Source organism: Fundulus heteroclitus, chromosome 6 (assembly GCF_011125445.2).
Source record: "Fundulus heteroclitus isolate FHET01 chromosome 6, MU-UCD_Fhet_4.1, whole genome shotgun sequence".
Lineage (NCBI taxonomy): Eukaryota > Metazoa > Chordata > Actinopteri > Cyprinodontiformes > Fundulidae > Fundulus > Fundulus heteroclitus.
In genome coordinates this window covers 31,965,618-31,981,949 of record NC_046366.1, presented here as the reverse complement: position 1 = coordinate 31,981,949, position 16,332 = coordinate 31,965,618, and the positions used below count along the sequence as shown (strand labels likewise).

Sequence of the window (16,332 nt, the reverse complement as noted above, 5' to 3'; positions counted from 1 at the left end):
CATGTCAGAGCGGTTCTGTTCTGAATGAAGGAAGGTGCATATAAACACACATTATGATACGATTAATTGATTGTGTGCCCATATAAACGGTGCACTCCGATAATTCTTTTTTTATTATTATACCTTTATTTTTACAGGCAAGTCATTAAGAACAAGTTCTTATTTACAATGGCGACCTAACAAGTGGCGTAACCACTTAGGAAAGGGGAAGTAGGGCTAAAATAAATACAATACATTAGTAATACATACAGAAAATACAGTTTAAAACGCAACAAAAAATAGATGAATTTAAAAAAATTCATTGTTCTTTTAATCCGAATACATTTCAATTCGATCATAAATTTTGTGCATGTAAACATAGCTGCTGTGGCAAAACACAATCAGGACACAACAAGAATGACCTCGACTGTATAAAACCCACAGAAAAGTCCCGGCTCTCGTTACTGATCAAGCAAAAACTAAAAACAGAATATAAAGATTCAGGAGTGAAAAACTAAGTGCACCCCATGATCAAAACACACATATACCAAGCTTTAGAAGTACTAAGTTTTGCTATTAGAGTTACAGCTGATCAGCAGTGCACAGCAACAGGTGTGGGAGGGGCATTATTGCCTTCTAAGGTCTGTACAACAGAAGAAAACTACGGTAATACAAAAATGTTTCCGGGATCTCAGTAAAAAGAGGGACTTTAAACCATAAGAATCATACAAATCTTAGGAGATCTCCACATTTTAACTGCTACACCTTGTTATAATTCAATTACATTTTAAATTATCCAGGTTTCGCTTCCTAGTTGGACTCACTCGTAATTAAATAAAAATTCACCAGAACTGTGTTATTTAACTTAACACCCGCATGTGTCAACAAGATGTGGGTTTAGACGTGATTTCTCAGGTCCCTCATGCTGCATGTGCTTAATTTTTTATTTTTATTTTAAAACAGCATCTTCAGGGGTGCGTTCATTGTCCCTACGTAAAAAGGATAACCTCGGTGCTAAATGTCTCCTCACAACGTGGAGCGTAAACATAACCCGGTGGGGGGATGAGAAATACTTCACTCTAACCAGACTTCCCTAAAGTGAATGAAAATGCAGGGAACAGACCCTTTTTGAAGGCGAAATGCGGTCGAAAGTGACGTCTCTCCTTCCCACTGCTGCCACCCAGGCCACCCGGTGTCTCCTCGTCACCTCCGCCACCGGTTTGTCTCCGTGTTTCTTCCACTTCGGGAAGCAGGAGAAACGCACTCCGTTCAGTGACTCCATTGTTTAGCTTCGCCCCGGTGCTGCCGTGCGAACGTTTCCCCACAAAACCCCGAACTCAGCACGAAAGACGACGCAGCGGGAGACCCTACCAATATGGCGGATCTGACGTCGCTCATGCGCCGTCGTCACCGAGGTTCTTCTTCTTGGGATTTGTTGAGGGTGTATATGCTGCCACCTACTGGATAGTAGTATGACACAGGCGTAATGAAAAAAAAATGAAGTAGATTCAAGCCATAATAATAATAATCAAAATTCTATTATAACATGCATTTTTATTAAAAAAAAATCAAATTCAATTCAAAAATACTTTATTTATCCCAGAAGGAAATTAAATAAAAAAACAGCTCTTTTTAACATTCTTTTTAACATGCTTTTAACATTCTTTTTAACATGCTTAACGGTTTTTGTTGTGTATATTAGGGTTTGATGCTCAGTTATGTTTAGTCCAGTACTACCTATGTTTAGGTCAGGGAGCATTGTTTCCGCTTTCCTTACCTCCAATATATTTTTCTGTGGTCATTTGACGTGGAGGCAGCTGGTGCCTGGTGGAGAACAGCGCACTTGCATCTGGGAGTGACTGCAAGGTTCAAATCTTATGGATGACAACTTTGGATCCCATTGGCCCCCAGAATGCACTCTGGACGCCATACAGTGGCAGACCACTGCTCCCTGAGGGATGGATGGGTGCACAAGATAATTTTCCTTGAAATGTATGTTGCAATGACAAATAAAGATATTTATTTATTCCTATATATTTGTCATATGTTTTCTTTTGTTACAGTCGCTGTTTTAACAAGTGAATTTCCCCATTGTGGCATTAATAAAGGACTATTCTGTTCTTCTATTCAGGTGATACAGATTCCAAAAGTTTTGACAGAAATGTCAAAACTCTTGCTCTGCAGAAGGATGCAGCAAATTATGGACTCATGGAATAACACTTAGCCCTAAAACTTTTCAAACTGTCTGCACTTTGTTTTTGTTTTTTGTTTGTTTTCAGAATGAGGAAACGCAAATGTAAGCCGATGTCTGAGGAATATCTTAAATAGCTGGAAAACAATCTTTGGGTTTAGCACAACTATAGTTCAATTATGTATTTTGTATGATGTGACAGACTGTATTTGACTGACTCTTTCTATTATGTCTTAACTTAATTAATAAAAATGAAAAAACGGACTTATTTATCTTTAATTTTATGCTGTAAAGTCATCGTTTTAGAACTGTTAAAAACAAAAATCACTGCCAGACAAGCCCTACAAGAAAAAAAATCCGTCCTTCGTGATTAATTTGGCTCCCCCTTGTGTTCATAACTTGTCTCCAGCTCCCAAACAGTTATTAGATTGCTTAAAAATGCAAAGTAGGAACAAAACAATTCTTTTATATGATAGTATTTACATTTTCCCTTTTCTGAGCTAATGTAGCTTCTCTGTTTAACTGGACCACACAGGTGAGCCTTCATTCCCCACATCCTTCTTTGGTTCACTTTTCATGGATAGTCGGTAGTTGTTTAGCCAAATGGTTCTCAATCCTGGTCCTTAGAGGCCACGGTCTTTCATGTTTTAGATGTATCTCAGCTCCAGCACATCTGATTTAAAGGATTACCTCCTGCGTGGCATGAAGTGGTATTTTCTGTAGTCTAAAATATGCAGGACGGGGGATGCTGAGGAGCAGGGTTTGAGAAACACTTGCTACTTTCATATTTTTTTGTTGCACGTTTCTTTTTTTTTCTCTTTTTTTTCATTTTTAAAATAAATAAACCAATAAGTAAAACATTTGTTTTAAATTTCCAAGTCGTTATGAGTGTTTACTAATATACTGAAGCCATTAAAGCCATATAAGCCTAATTAAAACGTTTTACCCGTTGTACAAGTAGATCACAACATACCACCATTGAAAACTTTTAAACACAATACGGTGTAGGGGCATAGATCAAATCAGGCAGTCATGTCCATTACTGACTTATGGATGTCCAACAGCTTCTCAGTGGATAGTGCAGCTGTATGGACGCTCTTTGGTAAAGGACTTTTGCAGAAAGATTTTAACCAAGACATTAAATTGACCTAACATAATCATTAATTTCACAGATTTACGTGCCTGGATCTGTCAAAACACGGATGACACTGAAGTTATATATTGAATTTATATTAAACCTGAAAAGTTAAAATGTGCTCAGTTTTCAAAGATTGTGTCCAAAGTCCTCTTATCTCAATAACTCCTCTCTAAATGTCAGACTGGGTTTTATATTAACTGGTTACCACCGGTGTGCGTGTCCGATTAAAACAGGGCAACAAAAACAAAAACTGCGGGGGAAGAAAAAGCGGGGCTTTGCTGTGGCGAATAATTTTTAAAAGGTAACATTTTTTATACTCTTTTTAGTGACATTTGGTTGAAATGTGTCCAGCCTTGGTATTAACGTGTAACTACCTGAAGTGTCGTTGTTTTCACTCATTCAAATGATGCAGGGTGACGCATGATGGTGGAGGAGTTACCGTTTCTTCACAGTAAGGTGGGAACTTCTGCTGTAAAGATGGTCCTCTCTTTGCATTCCAGATGTTCGCTGAGCTTCTTGCTTTCCACTGGAAGTCGTTCTATAATCGGCTTTGCTTTTCTTTCACCCTACGTTTCCTCCCGGTGAGTTTATTACCAGTGGGGGGCCACTAGGGAGGGTCATTTGGAGAAAAGATGCAGACCAGGTACCCCTCATAACCTTTTCCCTCTGAGCAGGAAACAAGGAGCACCAGAAACAGAACCAGACGCGTAAAGAGCTGAGGTTCCAGAAGGGAGCAGAGACAAACTTACCTCCTGGGATGGTGGATCTGGAGCCACGGTCACTTTAAAGGACAGCAGGAATCTCACTTTGTCAAGGGAAGACAATCTCATCTGGTAACATCTTTGGAGTTTAGAGTAGCATGGAGTTTTTATTCAGTATACTTTTAGAATGTTTAATGCGTCTTTAATGTTATGGTTTATCTAAAAACACTTTATAATAAGAACATATTTTATTGATCTTTAATAGGAACCTTACATGATGGTCCTAGTTTACGCCATCAGCTCACCTGCAGATTCAATATTACTTAAAGCCTCCCTGAACTGGATCTAACAGGTTTGGATGCAATGATGCATTGAAACTGTTTTGCAACGAGCATTTATGTTAAAGGCAAATCACATTTGTTTCCTAAAATTCTGCCAATTATATTTTGTGAAAAAAGAAAAAAAAAACTGTTTGTGTATAAATTAACTGATTATCAGGTTTTATATTTTGTATTTTATATATGACCAAATTTGAAATTGGTGGGTGTGTAAAACTAGCTACACGTGAGATAAAACAAAATACACAAAACTTTGAATATAAGGAGACATTTTGTTTTAACATGACAGTGTATCATATTGTCCTAAATCACATTGTTAAGAATAACTAAAAGTCTAACACAAAAGTACATTATTGACACAGTAATTAGATAAAAAATTATTCGGGGGAACATATAGAAGATATATATATATTGCATTTGGCTCTCTATAGTGTATATAAAACTTTATTGTACAATTAAAAAGTCATAAATCACTATGTAAAAAACAATTAGCCAATTTATGTTCATTATTTTTATCAGAGAATTATCCTTTTGTATAAACTGTTGAAATGATATAAACTTTCAGCAATCATCTCAGGACAAGACATAAATATCTTCTTGCATTTCAATCGAAGATGTAGAAAATATTAAGTTTCTGTTCGCTAAAGTAAAAGCATGTTAATGTTCACAGCTTTATAGGGATTGTTACCAAAGTTATCATAGCTAAAGAGCTCAGACTGTCCTGTCAGAAGCTATAACTTGGATTTAGTCTGAGCGACGTCACAGTTCAGGTGAGTTCTGAAGAACTCCTGGATCTTCCTCCACAGGTGGACCTCAGCTGCAGCGTGGGACCTGGGCTCGCCCCCCCACAGAACCGGCCTGCCCACGACCCCGTGGAAGCTGGAGGCGCAGTACGGCCCGTAAGGTGGCTCTAAGTAGTGCCCGGCTCCAGGATAGCTCAGGCTGTCAAAGTTCTCCTTCCCATGATGCTTCAGCCTGTCCACCATCTCGTCCAGGTAGGCCTTGCTGTCCCAGTTGAGGTCGTCTTCTGAAGCTACGAAGAGGAATCGTGCGGCTGCTCGCTCAATAGGCACCAGGGTCGCCTTGTGTTCCTCCGTCAGCGGATCGTGCATGACGTGTTTGGTAATCAAAGCTCCTGACTCCGTGGAAATCACTTTGTTGATGTCGACTGTCAGTGCTGGAAGAAGCTGTTTTTCCTTATAATGCAGGGGTAAAGCCGTGTTGGCGGAGCAGCCGTTGATCCAGACGACAGCCTGAACTCCTGGCAGGTAGGTTGCTATCGACAGAGCAAGATCTCCACTTTTAGAAAGGGATATAACTCCAACTCCTTTGCTGCCCACCTGGGGGGAAAACAAGAAAAGGTCAAAGCAATATCTCCCTTCATGTAGCTCAGCATAACTGCAACACAAAGGGCAAACTGTTAAATGACTCGCCAGGGATCGAAATATAAAAGTTTTAATGTCTGACCTTGTTTTGCTTCTTTAGAAACTTTATTGTTTCTTCAAAATAATCCAGATGGACCTCTTTAATGTTCTTGGGCTGGTCATCGTGACCGTACAGAGCCACAGTCAGGACCAGGAATCCACGGCTGGCCAGCAGAGCGGCCCTTTTCTCCGACAGACCTCCACCGAACGTGTACAGATCTAACACAGCCGGGAACGGCCCCTCTCCTGGGGGACAAATTCATAAGGCGCTTGATTATTTATGCACATTCATTTCTTAAGGAAGTCTAAAACCTTTTTTCTGATGACGTCACGGCAGAAAATATGACAGAGATGCACCGATCTGAATATAGTGGCCAATTTCCAATCTCTGTTTTTAATTCCTTATAAGCGCATGTCGATTTGGATGTTAGCTGATACCTTTTCTTTTTAACAGCTATAGCACAAAAGGACGTAAGAACAGCACTGAAAGTTTTTTAGGAAAAGAGCAGCGTGCTTGTGTATATTTTAGTAGATTCAGACTCTAATCTTAACTTTTGAATACTCAACAGGTTGGCTAGTCAAAACAAAACTAATAATAATAAAAAAGTCCTTCTACTGTTGATTCCTTCAGTCTTCCTGTTCTCTGTTCAACATATTGCTCTCTTGTAACCTGTAACGGTTGTGCTAAACCTAACTTAATTTTAAGCTGTTAAATTGTCTGCTTGCCTTGAATTTTCTTCTCTTTGTAACAACTTCCACACTGAAGGGTGTTATTGTCTGTACAACCTGGGCCCTTTGGCACAAAGTAACCCTAACATTGAAGAAAGCGCTTTTTTTTTAAGGTGGTTGAAACCTTCCAACCCCCAGCTAACGCTGAAAGTCATGCACTTGTTAATAATGAAGCTAAATTATTAAAGCATGATTGAGCCTAATGGTGTATCAACCAGCATGACCCGCTCTAGGCTCAGACACTATAAATGGAAAGGATATGTTTTCATCGTTTCATGTTAGGCAGTATAAATTCAGTCAATTGGTTGATATTTTCATTAAATAAAACAATTAACAATAGTTTCTAACTGTCGGGTTGTAAAAGGAACAAATCCACTCTGTTTTAGGTAATATAAATTCATTGGAGATATTCCTCAGCAACCTTTCCAGTCTAACTTGGTGAGTAGAAGCTGCTTACGCATCGCCGCTCTTTTACTTGTTTCCATTTTCTTAGGGCTGTGATTGGTTAAGAGGCGTTGCCTTCATTTTATTGTTCTCAAATCACAAAATGTGGCCTTCTCCAGCATAAATTGTCACTGTGATCGTCACGGAGACTCGGATAATAAATTACTCAGCTTTGTAATGCTGAAAATCCTTAACAGAACCTCGTTAAGCTTCTAATCTTGCTTCGTAGTAAAGGCCTCTTACAACACATGTCTGGTGTACTCACTGGAAAAAATAGTCGGACTTTTGTGTTTAAAGTTAAAAAAATATATAATTCTGGATCATATACTGATATGTTTTGGTGCGTCTTTAGGAACAAAGCTGGCAAATGCTTCATGCTTGTCCCCTTCAGACATTTTAAAAATGACGCTCTATGTGCTGCTGTGGCTTCCAAATCTCATGGACCTTAGAACAACTGAACATGTCTGGGTGTACAGATACTTACCAGGCAAAACCATAGGCCAGAAAATGTTAAAATGTGAATCCAACAAACAGATTTAAAAAAAAAAAAAAAAAAGACAAACCTGGGGGAGTAAAGAGGACACCTCGAATGTTCCCCTCTTTGACCGGAACCCGGCTGACTCCGCTTCCCATCAGAAACCTCTCATTGGTCGCCTCTGCCAGCACCCGGCCCTCCTCTTCATGCACAGAGAAGTTCACCACATGGGGATTTAGGGAATTTGTCTTTTGAAATCTCTTGTGCAGGGCGTTGGGCCTCATGGACCACAGCAGACCCATGGGCTCAACACCGACGTAGCTCCCGCAGAGCGAGGCGTCTCTGTCCAGGTCGATCTCCCCGCTGTCATCGGCCCTGTAGCTGGCAGAGGAATTGAACACCACTCCTCTCTCGTCAGTGGACCTGGCTCTCACAGTGACCACCTGCCTGGACCTCAGCCCGGCCACCTTCACCTGGACGGGCTCATCGAACAGACACCTGGCGCTGGGCAGCAGCCTCAGCCTGACTTGACTGGACATCTGCACGGTGGAGCAGATGAAATGAAAGACTTCAGCCAACAGTTTAAGTTATTAAACTGAAAACAGCTTCCTCCTGACCAGAGATTTCATCAATAAAGGAAAATTGTGCTTTCTAATCAATAATGCATTAGAGTAATGTTTCATTTGCCTCAAATAAGAGTCCCTTAGTGCGTCTTTAATGGGAAAAGTAACTAAATATGCAAACTGTGTTCTTTGTCCACCCTGAATATAAATCAATATAGGTCAAAGTCCTAAGCTTTAAAATAACGCAGCTTTACACGTACTTTACATGATCAACAGCAACACTTTAACCCTGTTTGTTATAAAATGAGTTGAAAACAAATGTCACGGTTGATATTTTTGATTTAATACAAACATATTCAAGTCATAGACTTTCAACCACATTCCAGCAATGGCTCATATTCTGTTAGTTCAACACTTCAAACTAAGCAGCCGTACCTTGGCTAATTTTCTGACAACCCGAAAAACGTCTTTATTCCATAAAACAAACTACATTAACTCCTTGTTTTTGGACAAACACGGTCTAAATCTCTAGGACTGAAGAAGGACCTTTAACTGCGCACAGAAAGTTGCTTTATGCAACCCGGAAGTAAACAGGAGTAACAAGAAGCGGCATAAAGTTACTTCAAAATAAAAGTACGGCAGTATGTCTTTTTTTTTCGATCAACAATAAAAAAAAAAAAAAAAAAAATCCTTAGGCGTCTGAACAACCTTTATGTGTAACAAAGTTCTGCTTTTATCTGCTTCTTGTCGACATCAAATAATCCATAAACAAAGCCTAATTGTCTTTACAACAATAACTTTAGAACGATAACCGGCATTTCTTTTCAGGAAATATTATGTAGTTAATTGTATTCAGCTATGTTTCAGCTGTTAGGTACCTAATTTTTGTTTAAACAAAACTTTTTCTGATTTCTCTATTTATTAAATTACTATATATATATATATATATATATATATAATTATTATATATTTCTGTTATTAAAGTGGTAATTTGCCTTGTAGATTGCCTCATCTCCACAGCTTCATTCCTTGACACCTTTTTATTATCAATATACATGCTTTAATTCAATATTATCACCCCCCTGTATATCTGCACTCTTTTACATGCGTTCAGTACCAAATTCTGTGTTCAGTTTTATGCTGCCAATCAGCACAAGTCTTCTTAGTCATCCATGTCCAGTTTTCTCCTAATTCGTGCCCATTTTTTTGGGGTCCTACTCAAATAGAAGTTTGTGGCTATTTTTCTACCTTAGCACTGTACCAACACACTGCTCCAGAGTAATAAATTATGACAACTTCATAACAAAACATGGAACATTTCCACGGACTCCGCTGGACCGTAGTCTACTCCACTTGGCACGCTTTGAGAGTTTTTTTGACTGGTTTTCTACCCAGCAGGAATTTTTCGACCCTATTCAAAAGGTAGTACGGTGGTTGTCAAGCAGAGTAGAGCTCTTACTTGAGCAGACTACTAGTCAGTGATTGGCTGTGGGAGTAGCCAGCCAGCCCACAATGGACAACTTTTACCAACTTTTACCGTTCCGCAAATCTGACCTACATCCTCTTACATTTCCACTTTTACCGTGTTTTTTCCGGGGCATCCGGAAAAATTTCATTGATTAAAAAGTCCAGGTTTTAAATTGACTGGCAAGATGCATGAAAAATGACAGCCGTAGGATGCCATTTCAAAAAGGTACAGCAATTTTAACTTTCTTGTAAGACCAAGAGGAAATAAGGCTTAAATAATTTGCAACTTTGACTGCCACATTTTGAAAAAAGTGCCACAAAAATCAGTAATTTTAGGCTGCCACAATCACAGAAAAAAAATGTCCCAACATCCCAGAGGCACTGATTAGGGCTTGTTTACAAGTGTTATGATAAAGAATCTGTCATGAAACCGAGCAGAGGACCCAGAGTTCGACTAGACCAGCAGAGGTTCGGTAAAAGAATATTTATTAACAAAATCCAAAAACCAAAAAGGGCAGAAAAACAAACAGTCCAGTTGGGCAGGCAAGGCAGGAACAGACAGAAAGAGGGTGGCTCAGATCTCTGGGGACAAGGAGTCAAAAATCCAAACGCAACCAATAAACAGAAACTTGCAGGAGGAGACTCACCCATACTCAACAAGACGACCTGGCACTGATGTCTGGTCTCAACAGTTTATATGGAGGATGAAGCAGGTGAAACTGGTCAGAGATGATTGCAGCAGGGGTGGAGTAAGGCAGGTGTGCAGAGTAAGTAATTAGACCAGGCATCAGTGCTGAGGCTCAAAACAAGAAATAAATCAGAAACCAAACCTAAACTAAGAAGCTGACAGGACAAGACAAAAACTCAAAGCAGCCAGAAAACCTAAGACAGGGGAGTAAAATAACTAACATAACCAGAACAGAACATTACAGAATCCCATTATTTTCAGTCAGATCTCTTTTATTTAAGAGATATTAAGTAAAACAATTATCATATTCTCACTGTGGAACACACTTAATCACAGTTAAAACACAGTTTTTCTGTTCATACAAACTATTACCTAAATTATCATACAGTTAATTAGGTGTCCTAATACAAATTTCTGTCAATCTGATCATCAGTCATTTAAAGTGTAACTCACCCCTGTACCAAAGCTTTACTCCACCCAATCTCATACTTGAAAAATTTGCCGAGAGGAGGCTGTGGCCAGCAAACCAGGAAATGTACGAGGGGGTGAAGGAAGAGCGTGGTCTGGGCTAATAGTAAAAGCTAAATCAATGCTCAATTAACTAAATGCTAAGGTAATAAATCACTAACCTGAATATAAACAGGACTGACAATTCACTATTCAAACTCCAACTCGCTATGGAGGCATATGAGACGGAGTTAGTTTTATACCCCACAGCAGTGGCAGAGCGACTGACACGTCATTTTCTCTAAGTGACGTTAGAAAAACCTTTGACCAACTACAGTAATAGCAATATTCGTTTGAAATTAAATGCAAGACACCCGTTGAACCTTAGGAGGGCGCCGCAGGGACAGTTTTAGACACAAAAGCAGGATTTAAACAAATATGCAGTAAATTGTCAAAAGCATCACCAGGATATGTAGACAGTACTATAAAATATTATCAAAAATGTAAATTATTTGGGGGTGAGTTACTCTTTAGGTGAGGAATGTCCAATTCCAGTCTGCTAAGGACCGATGCCCTGCGGGTTTTAGACGTGCCCCTGCTCATCACAGCCGAATTTCCTCTCATCAAGTCACCAAGCTCTGCTGAAGTAAGATTGATGAACTAATAATTTGATTCAGGCAACTTCTAAAACATAGAGGAAACTGATCTTCAAAGACTGGCTCTGGAGACCACAGATTTAAGTCTATAGTTTGGATTCAGTCTGTGCAGAATTGCAGCCCAGGTGAGCTTTTAAGAAATCCTGGATCTTCGTCCACAGGTGGACTTCAGCCACTGCATGAGCTCGAGGCTCCCCGCCCCACACCACTGGAAACCTTAGCATCCCATGAAGAGCGGAGGGGCAGTGTGGTCCGTAAGGTGGCTCCAGTAAATGTCCAGCTGCAGGGTAGGTTACGCTCTCGAAGTTATTCTTCCCATGACGCTTCAGTCTCCCCACCATGTCGTCCAGGTAGCCCCTGCTGTCCCAGTTGAGGTCTTCCTCAGACGCCACGAAGAGGAAATGACTATTTGCTCGCTCAATGGGAATGATGCTGCTCTTGTTCTCGTCAGCCAGAGGGTTTTCAACAGCGTGCTTGATCATGTTGGCTCCACACTCGGTGGGTATCACCTTACTGAAGTTAAACATCAATGGTGAGAGGATCTGATGGCCCTTATAGTAGAGGGGAATGCCAACGTTGGCGCTGCAGCCGTTAATCCACACCACAGCTTCAACTCCGGGTACAAAGGCAGCAAGTGAAAGGGCAACGTCGGCCCCCTTTGACCGGGATATTATTCCAACCCCTTTACTGTTCACCTGGAGGAAACATTAAAATAAAATAAAAACATTAAATGATAAACACAAAGAGCACAAAGAGAGAATTACTCGGATAATGGCAGCACCCTGTGAATGGCAGCGCCCTGTGAATGGCAGCGCCCTGTGGGCACCGTAAGGTGGTATCCTTGGCAGCAAGGCCTCAGTAAATCGTCTCCCCAAGAGGTTTTTGATATCTCAAACTGTATCCTGTAATAGGATAAAGTATGAGTTATGTTTTTTTCCCCTCCCACCGTGATGGCAGTTGTACTGAAACAGCAATTTCCCTCTGGGATAATTAAAGTATTTCTGATTCTGATAAACTTAGATACATATCCACTTCGTCAGTTTCAAATTGTTTCTATATTACAAGGAAATGCGATTAGTACTCATTTTGAGGAGGACTTTAAAGTGGACTGATATTGAGTCAATCAAACCAAAAGGACACTTTGATGTCAAAGCACCTTCTGGGTTTTAAGTCAACATTTTTTGACCAGTTTTTTCTAGAGTATACAGTTAAGATCAAATTTATTCTTACATATTATTATGTTTATTCTTACGTATATTAGTCTTAAAATACTTAAATAATTTTCATTCAATTTTCATTGAGACAGGCATATGACAACAAAATATTAAAATTAGGTAAATGAATATTATTGGATTTTTTTTCTTATTCACATTTCCTTTAATATATTCATAGCCTTGGTAATCAATTAAATAGATAGACTGGATGGATGGATAAACAGACAGATGGGTGAATGGATGGACAGTAGAAAGATTATTATGCTACAAAACAACAAAATTCATTCTAAAGTTTTAAACATCTCTCAGAGGTCTGTCACTTTATATTAATGGTGTTGTCTGACCCTTATTTTGCAGCCTTGTGGTAAAAGTGACCAGTATATGGGAAAAAGGGCTCTAGATGTTGCATGTTTTCCAAATTCCAACTTTGTTTTTTGGAAAGTGAAGTGGTTTTATGCAAAATAGCAGGTTAGACTTGTCTCATCACCTTAGGCTGGTTTTGTAAGAACTGCACCGCTTCTTCGAAGTCATCCAGATTCATCTTTTGTAGGTTGGGTTTCTCAGTGAACACGGGTAAAGCAAGAACTACAAAGCCTTTGTTGGCCAGCAGAGAGGCCCTTTTCTCTGACATGAAGGTGCACAGATCCAACACCGCAGGAAAGGGACCCTCTCCTAATGGAGAAAAGACAAACAAGAAGACAAATACCGATTTTTTGTAAAAATAAAAGTTTATTAAGCTTAATTAAATAGTCATATCAGAGACATTTTTAAAATGACTTTTGGTGCATTTCATTAACTTATCTCAGCACACTTTACATTCTTTGTTTTGCTGATACACAGATACTGTTTTTTAAAACACTTCATGAGGCTTTAATCGGGGAATACCTGGAGGAGTAAACAGGACTCCTTGAACGTTGCCTTCTTTAACAGGAACTCGCCTGATCCCGTCTCCCATCAGAAACCTCTCATTGGTCGCCTCTGCCAGCATCCTGCCCTCCTCCTCATGCACAGAGAAGTTCACCATGAAAGGCTCCAACGCTCTGTTCTTATAGAAGTATGTGTGCAAAGCGTCTGCCTTCAGTGACCTCAGCAGACCCATGGGTTCAACACCGACGTAGCTCCCGCAGAGCGAGGCGTCTCTGTTCAGTTCAATCTCCCCTCTGTCATCGGCCCTGTAGCTGGCAGAGGAATTGAACACCACTCCTCTCTCATCTGTGGACCTGGCTCTCACGGTGACCACCTGCCTGGACCTCAGCCCGGCCACCTTCACCTGGACGGGCTCATCGAACAGACACCTGACGCTGGGCAGCAGCCTCAGCCTGACTTGACTGGACATCTGCACGGTGGAGCAGATGAAATGAAAGACTTCAGCAAACACTTTAAGTAATTAAACTTAAAACAGCTTCCTCCTGTCCAGATTTAAGTAATAAAGGAAAATTGTGCTTCCTAATTTGTAATGCATAGAGGAATGTTTCATTTGCCTCAAATGAATGTCCCTCAGGGCATCTTTACTGTTTTCTTTATCCACTCTTCATGTCATTAGTCATGTAATACCTTCCAGGTCAAAGTCCTGAGCGTTAGAACAACTCTGAGCTTCAACACAAACAGCTTTACATGTACTTTACATGATCAACATCAACACTTTAACCCTGTTAGCCATATATATAGTTGATAACAAATGTCACCGTTGCTATTTTTGACTTCATAAAAACATATTCAAGTCACAGACTTTTCAACCACATTCCAGCAATGGCTCATATTCTGTGTTAGTTCAACACTTCAAACTAAGCAGCCGTACCTTGGCTAATTTTCTGACAACCCCACAAACTTCTTTATTCTAAACAAACAAACAAAACAAACAACTTTAACTCCTTGTTTTTTTGGCCAAACAAGGTCTAAATCTCTGGGACGCAAGCAGGACTTCTAACAGCGCACAGAAAGTTGTTTTTTCTACATGGCTTTGGCGACTCGGAAGTAAACAGAAGTAACTGGAAGTGGCATAAAGTTACTTCAAAATAAAAGTCCGACAATACGTTTTTCAATTAACTGTTTAGAAAAAAATGCATATACATACATACATACATATATACATACATATATATACATACACACACACACACACACACACACACACATATATATATATATATATATATATATATATATATATATATTATCTTTAGGTGGAATCACCTTTTTCTGGAATGCGTTCTGCTTTTATCAGTGTTTTATCAACTTCAAGTAATCCATAAATGAAGCCTTCTTTTCTTTACGACAGTGATACTTTGGGACACATCGGGAGATAATATGCACTGACGTCCCCGCATTTAACATTGAGGCTGAAGCTGAAGTCAAAGTGCATTCTGGTCTGAGCGGAGAAAGATGGTTATTGTATAATAGGGATTCTGCTCTTTGGTCTCAATTAAGACAAATAACAGATCAAAGCTGGTCATTTATAAATTAGCTCAGAGTGGCGGTCTCACAACTGCAACCCAGATTGGAGATCTGCAGCAGTCACTGAAAAAATGGGAGGATTAAAGATGTAATTTCTGCACAACCCTCACATTTTTTAGATGTATTTTTCCGAGTTCTTATTTTTATACAACTTTTGTACAGAGAAGCATTGGTTGAAAATGTATTGATAGTAATACTGATTACAAGACAGTAAAAAAAATAAAACTACAAAAAAAAAAGTTAAAATATAACACTTAAAATATTTATGATGCAAAACTGTTTTTTTTTTTATTTATAAGAAGTCGTACTTCATTTTATTGCAACCTGTAATTTATTGCAGTTTACTTTTATCTGTTTAATTTTTCAAAAAGCTTTGAAGTGTGAGATTAACTGCAGTGGTGTTTGAAAACAAACTATTTGTGTGTCTGGAGGTACGGAAGCAATACGCTTCCGTATGGAGGTGTTAAAATGTTGCTATACAAAAAAGTTAGAGGGTCAATCACATTGACAGGTAAACATATCATATGTAGCTAGTAAGGAGAACAAAAACCGTTTCTGGCAAAAGGTTTAAAATCTTTTTAAACTCCAGGCTGCCATACAATAAAATTGTAATAGGAGATTTAGAAAGACCTGCCTTTACTACAGTTTTCTAAAACACCTGACAATCGAGTATCAGGACACAAAACCTGCATTAATACAAAAATATATGCAGAGCTTTATCCAGGTTTTTAATGGCATAATTGTTTGTTACAGGTGAACTCCGATCTAATCAGATTCTGTAGTACGGTGGTTGTCGAAAAGAGTAGAGCTCCTATGTGAGCAGACTATAGTCAAAGATTGGCCGTGGGTGGGGCCAGCCAGCCTTTGATCCACAGCAAGTTGTCTGTTTAATTTTCTATGTTATTTGGTTTCAATGTGCTATATTTTTTCTACAAAGACTTTAACATTTTGATTGTTTGATTTTTGATGGTGTGATGAGAGGTGATTTTATGAGTTTTAAAAAAGTGAATCAGAATAAAATGAGATACTGAGACCAGCACTTTTTTTTAACATGATTAGGGCCTGTTTATGTAATGATCAGAGGTGGGTAGTAACTGGTTACATTTACTCAGTTAAATTTACTTGAGAAACTTTTTAAACAAAATGTACTTTTAGGCGTAGATTCACTGCGCTGTACTTTTTACTTTTACTTGAGTCATATTATTACTCAAGTATGGCTACTCTTACTTACTTTCAAGCCATTGTACCTGCTGTGAGTAACTTCATGAATAAAGAACATAGTTGTTTTACAACACAGACAAAAATGTGGAGTTTATGTTAAAGTGACACTTCTTATTTGTACACAAGCTTTGTTATTTTAATGATATTTTCTATCTACTGAGCTCATTGAGTCATTTGGAGGTCAGATGAACGTAGAGTAAACA

At 39.1% G+C, this 16,332-nt stretch overlaps 2 protein-coding genes and 1 long non-coding RNA gene across 3 annotated transcripts; 1 reads left to right on the top strand and 2 right to left on the bottom strand.

Moving 5' to 3' along the window:
- The first annotated feature begins 3,745 nt into the window (after window positions 1–3,745).
- On the top strand, window positions 3,746–5,230 carry LOC110366703. Its single transcript, XR_002426907.2, has 3 exons — window positions 3,746–3,889; window positions 3,983–4,141; window positions 5,154–5,230. It is a non-coding gene; the product is annotated as an uncharacterized LOC110366703 (long non-coding RNA).
- On the bottom strand, window positions 4,606–8,845 carry LOC105915960 (acyl-coenzyme A thioesterase 2, mitochondrial). The gene is made up of 4 exons (XM_012850250.3): window positions 8,418–8,845; window positions 7,508–7,958; window positions 5,815–6,017; window positions 4,606–5,687 (listed from the first exon to the last, which is right to left on the bottom strand). Exons 2-4 carry the CDS (start codon window positions 7,956–7,958, stop codon window positions 5,079–5,081), a joined length of 1,263 nt encoding a protein of 420 aa, XP_012705704.2. The 5' UTR covers window positions 8,418–8,845; the 3' UTR covers window positions 4,606–5,078.
- Window positions 8,846–11,059: 2,214 nt separating this feature from the next.
- LOC105915962 (acyl-coenzyme A thioesterase 1) lies at window positions 11,060–14,412 on the bottom strand. Its single transcript, XM_021309382.2, has 4 exons — window positions 14,253–14,412; window positions 13,340–13,790; window positions 12,942–13,126; window positions 11,060–11,935 (listed from the first exon to the last, which is right to left on the bottom strand). Exons 2-4 carry the CDS (start codon window positions 13,788–13,790, stop codon window positions 11,327–11,329), a joined length of 1,245 nt encoding a protein of 414 aa, XP_021165057.2. The 5' UTR covers window positions 14,253–14,412; the 3' UTR covers window positions 11,060–11,326.
- Window positions 14,413–16,332: the final 1,920 nt, after the last annotated feature.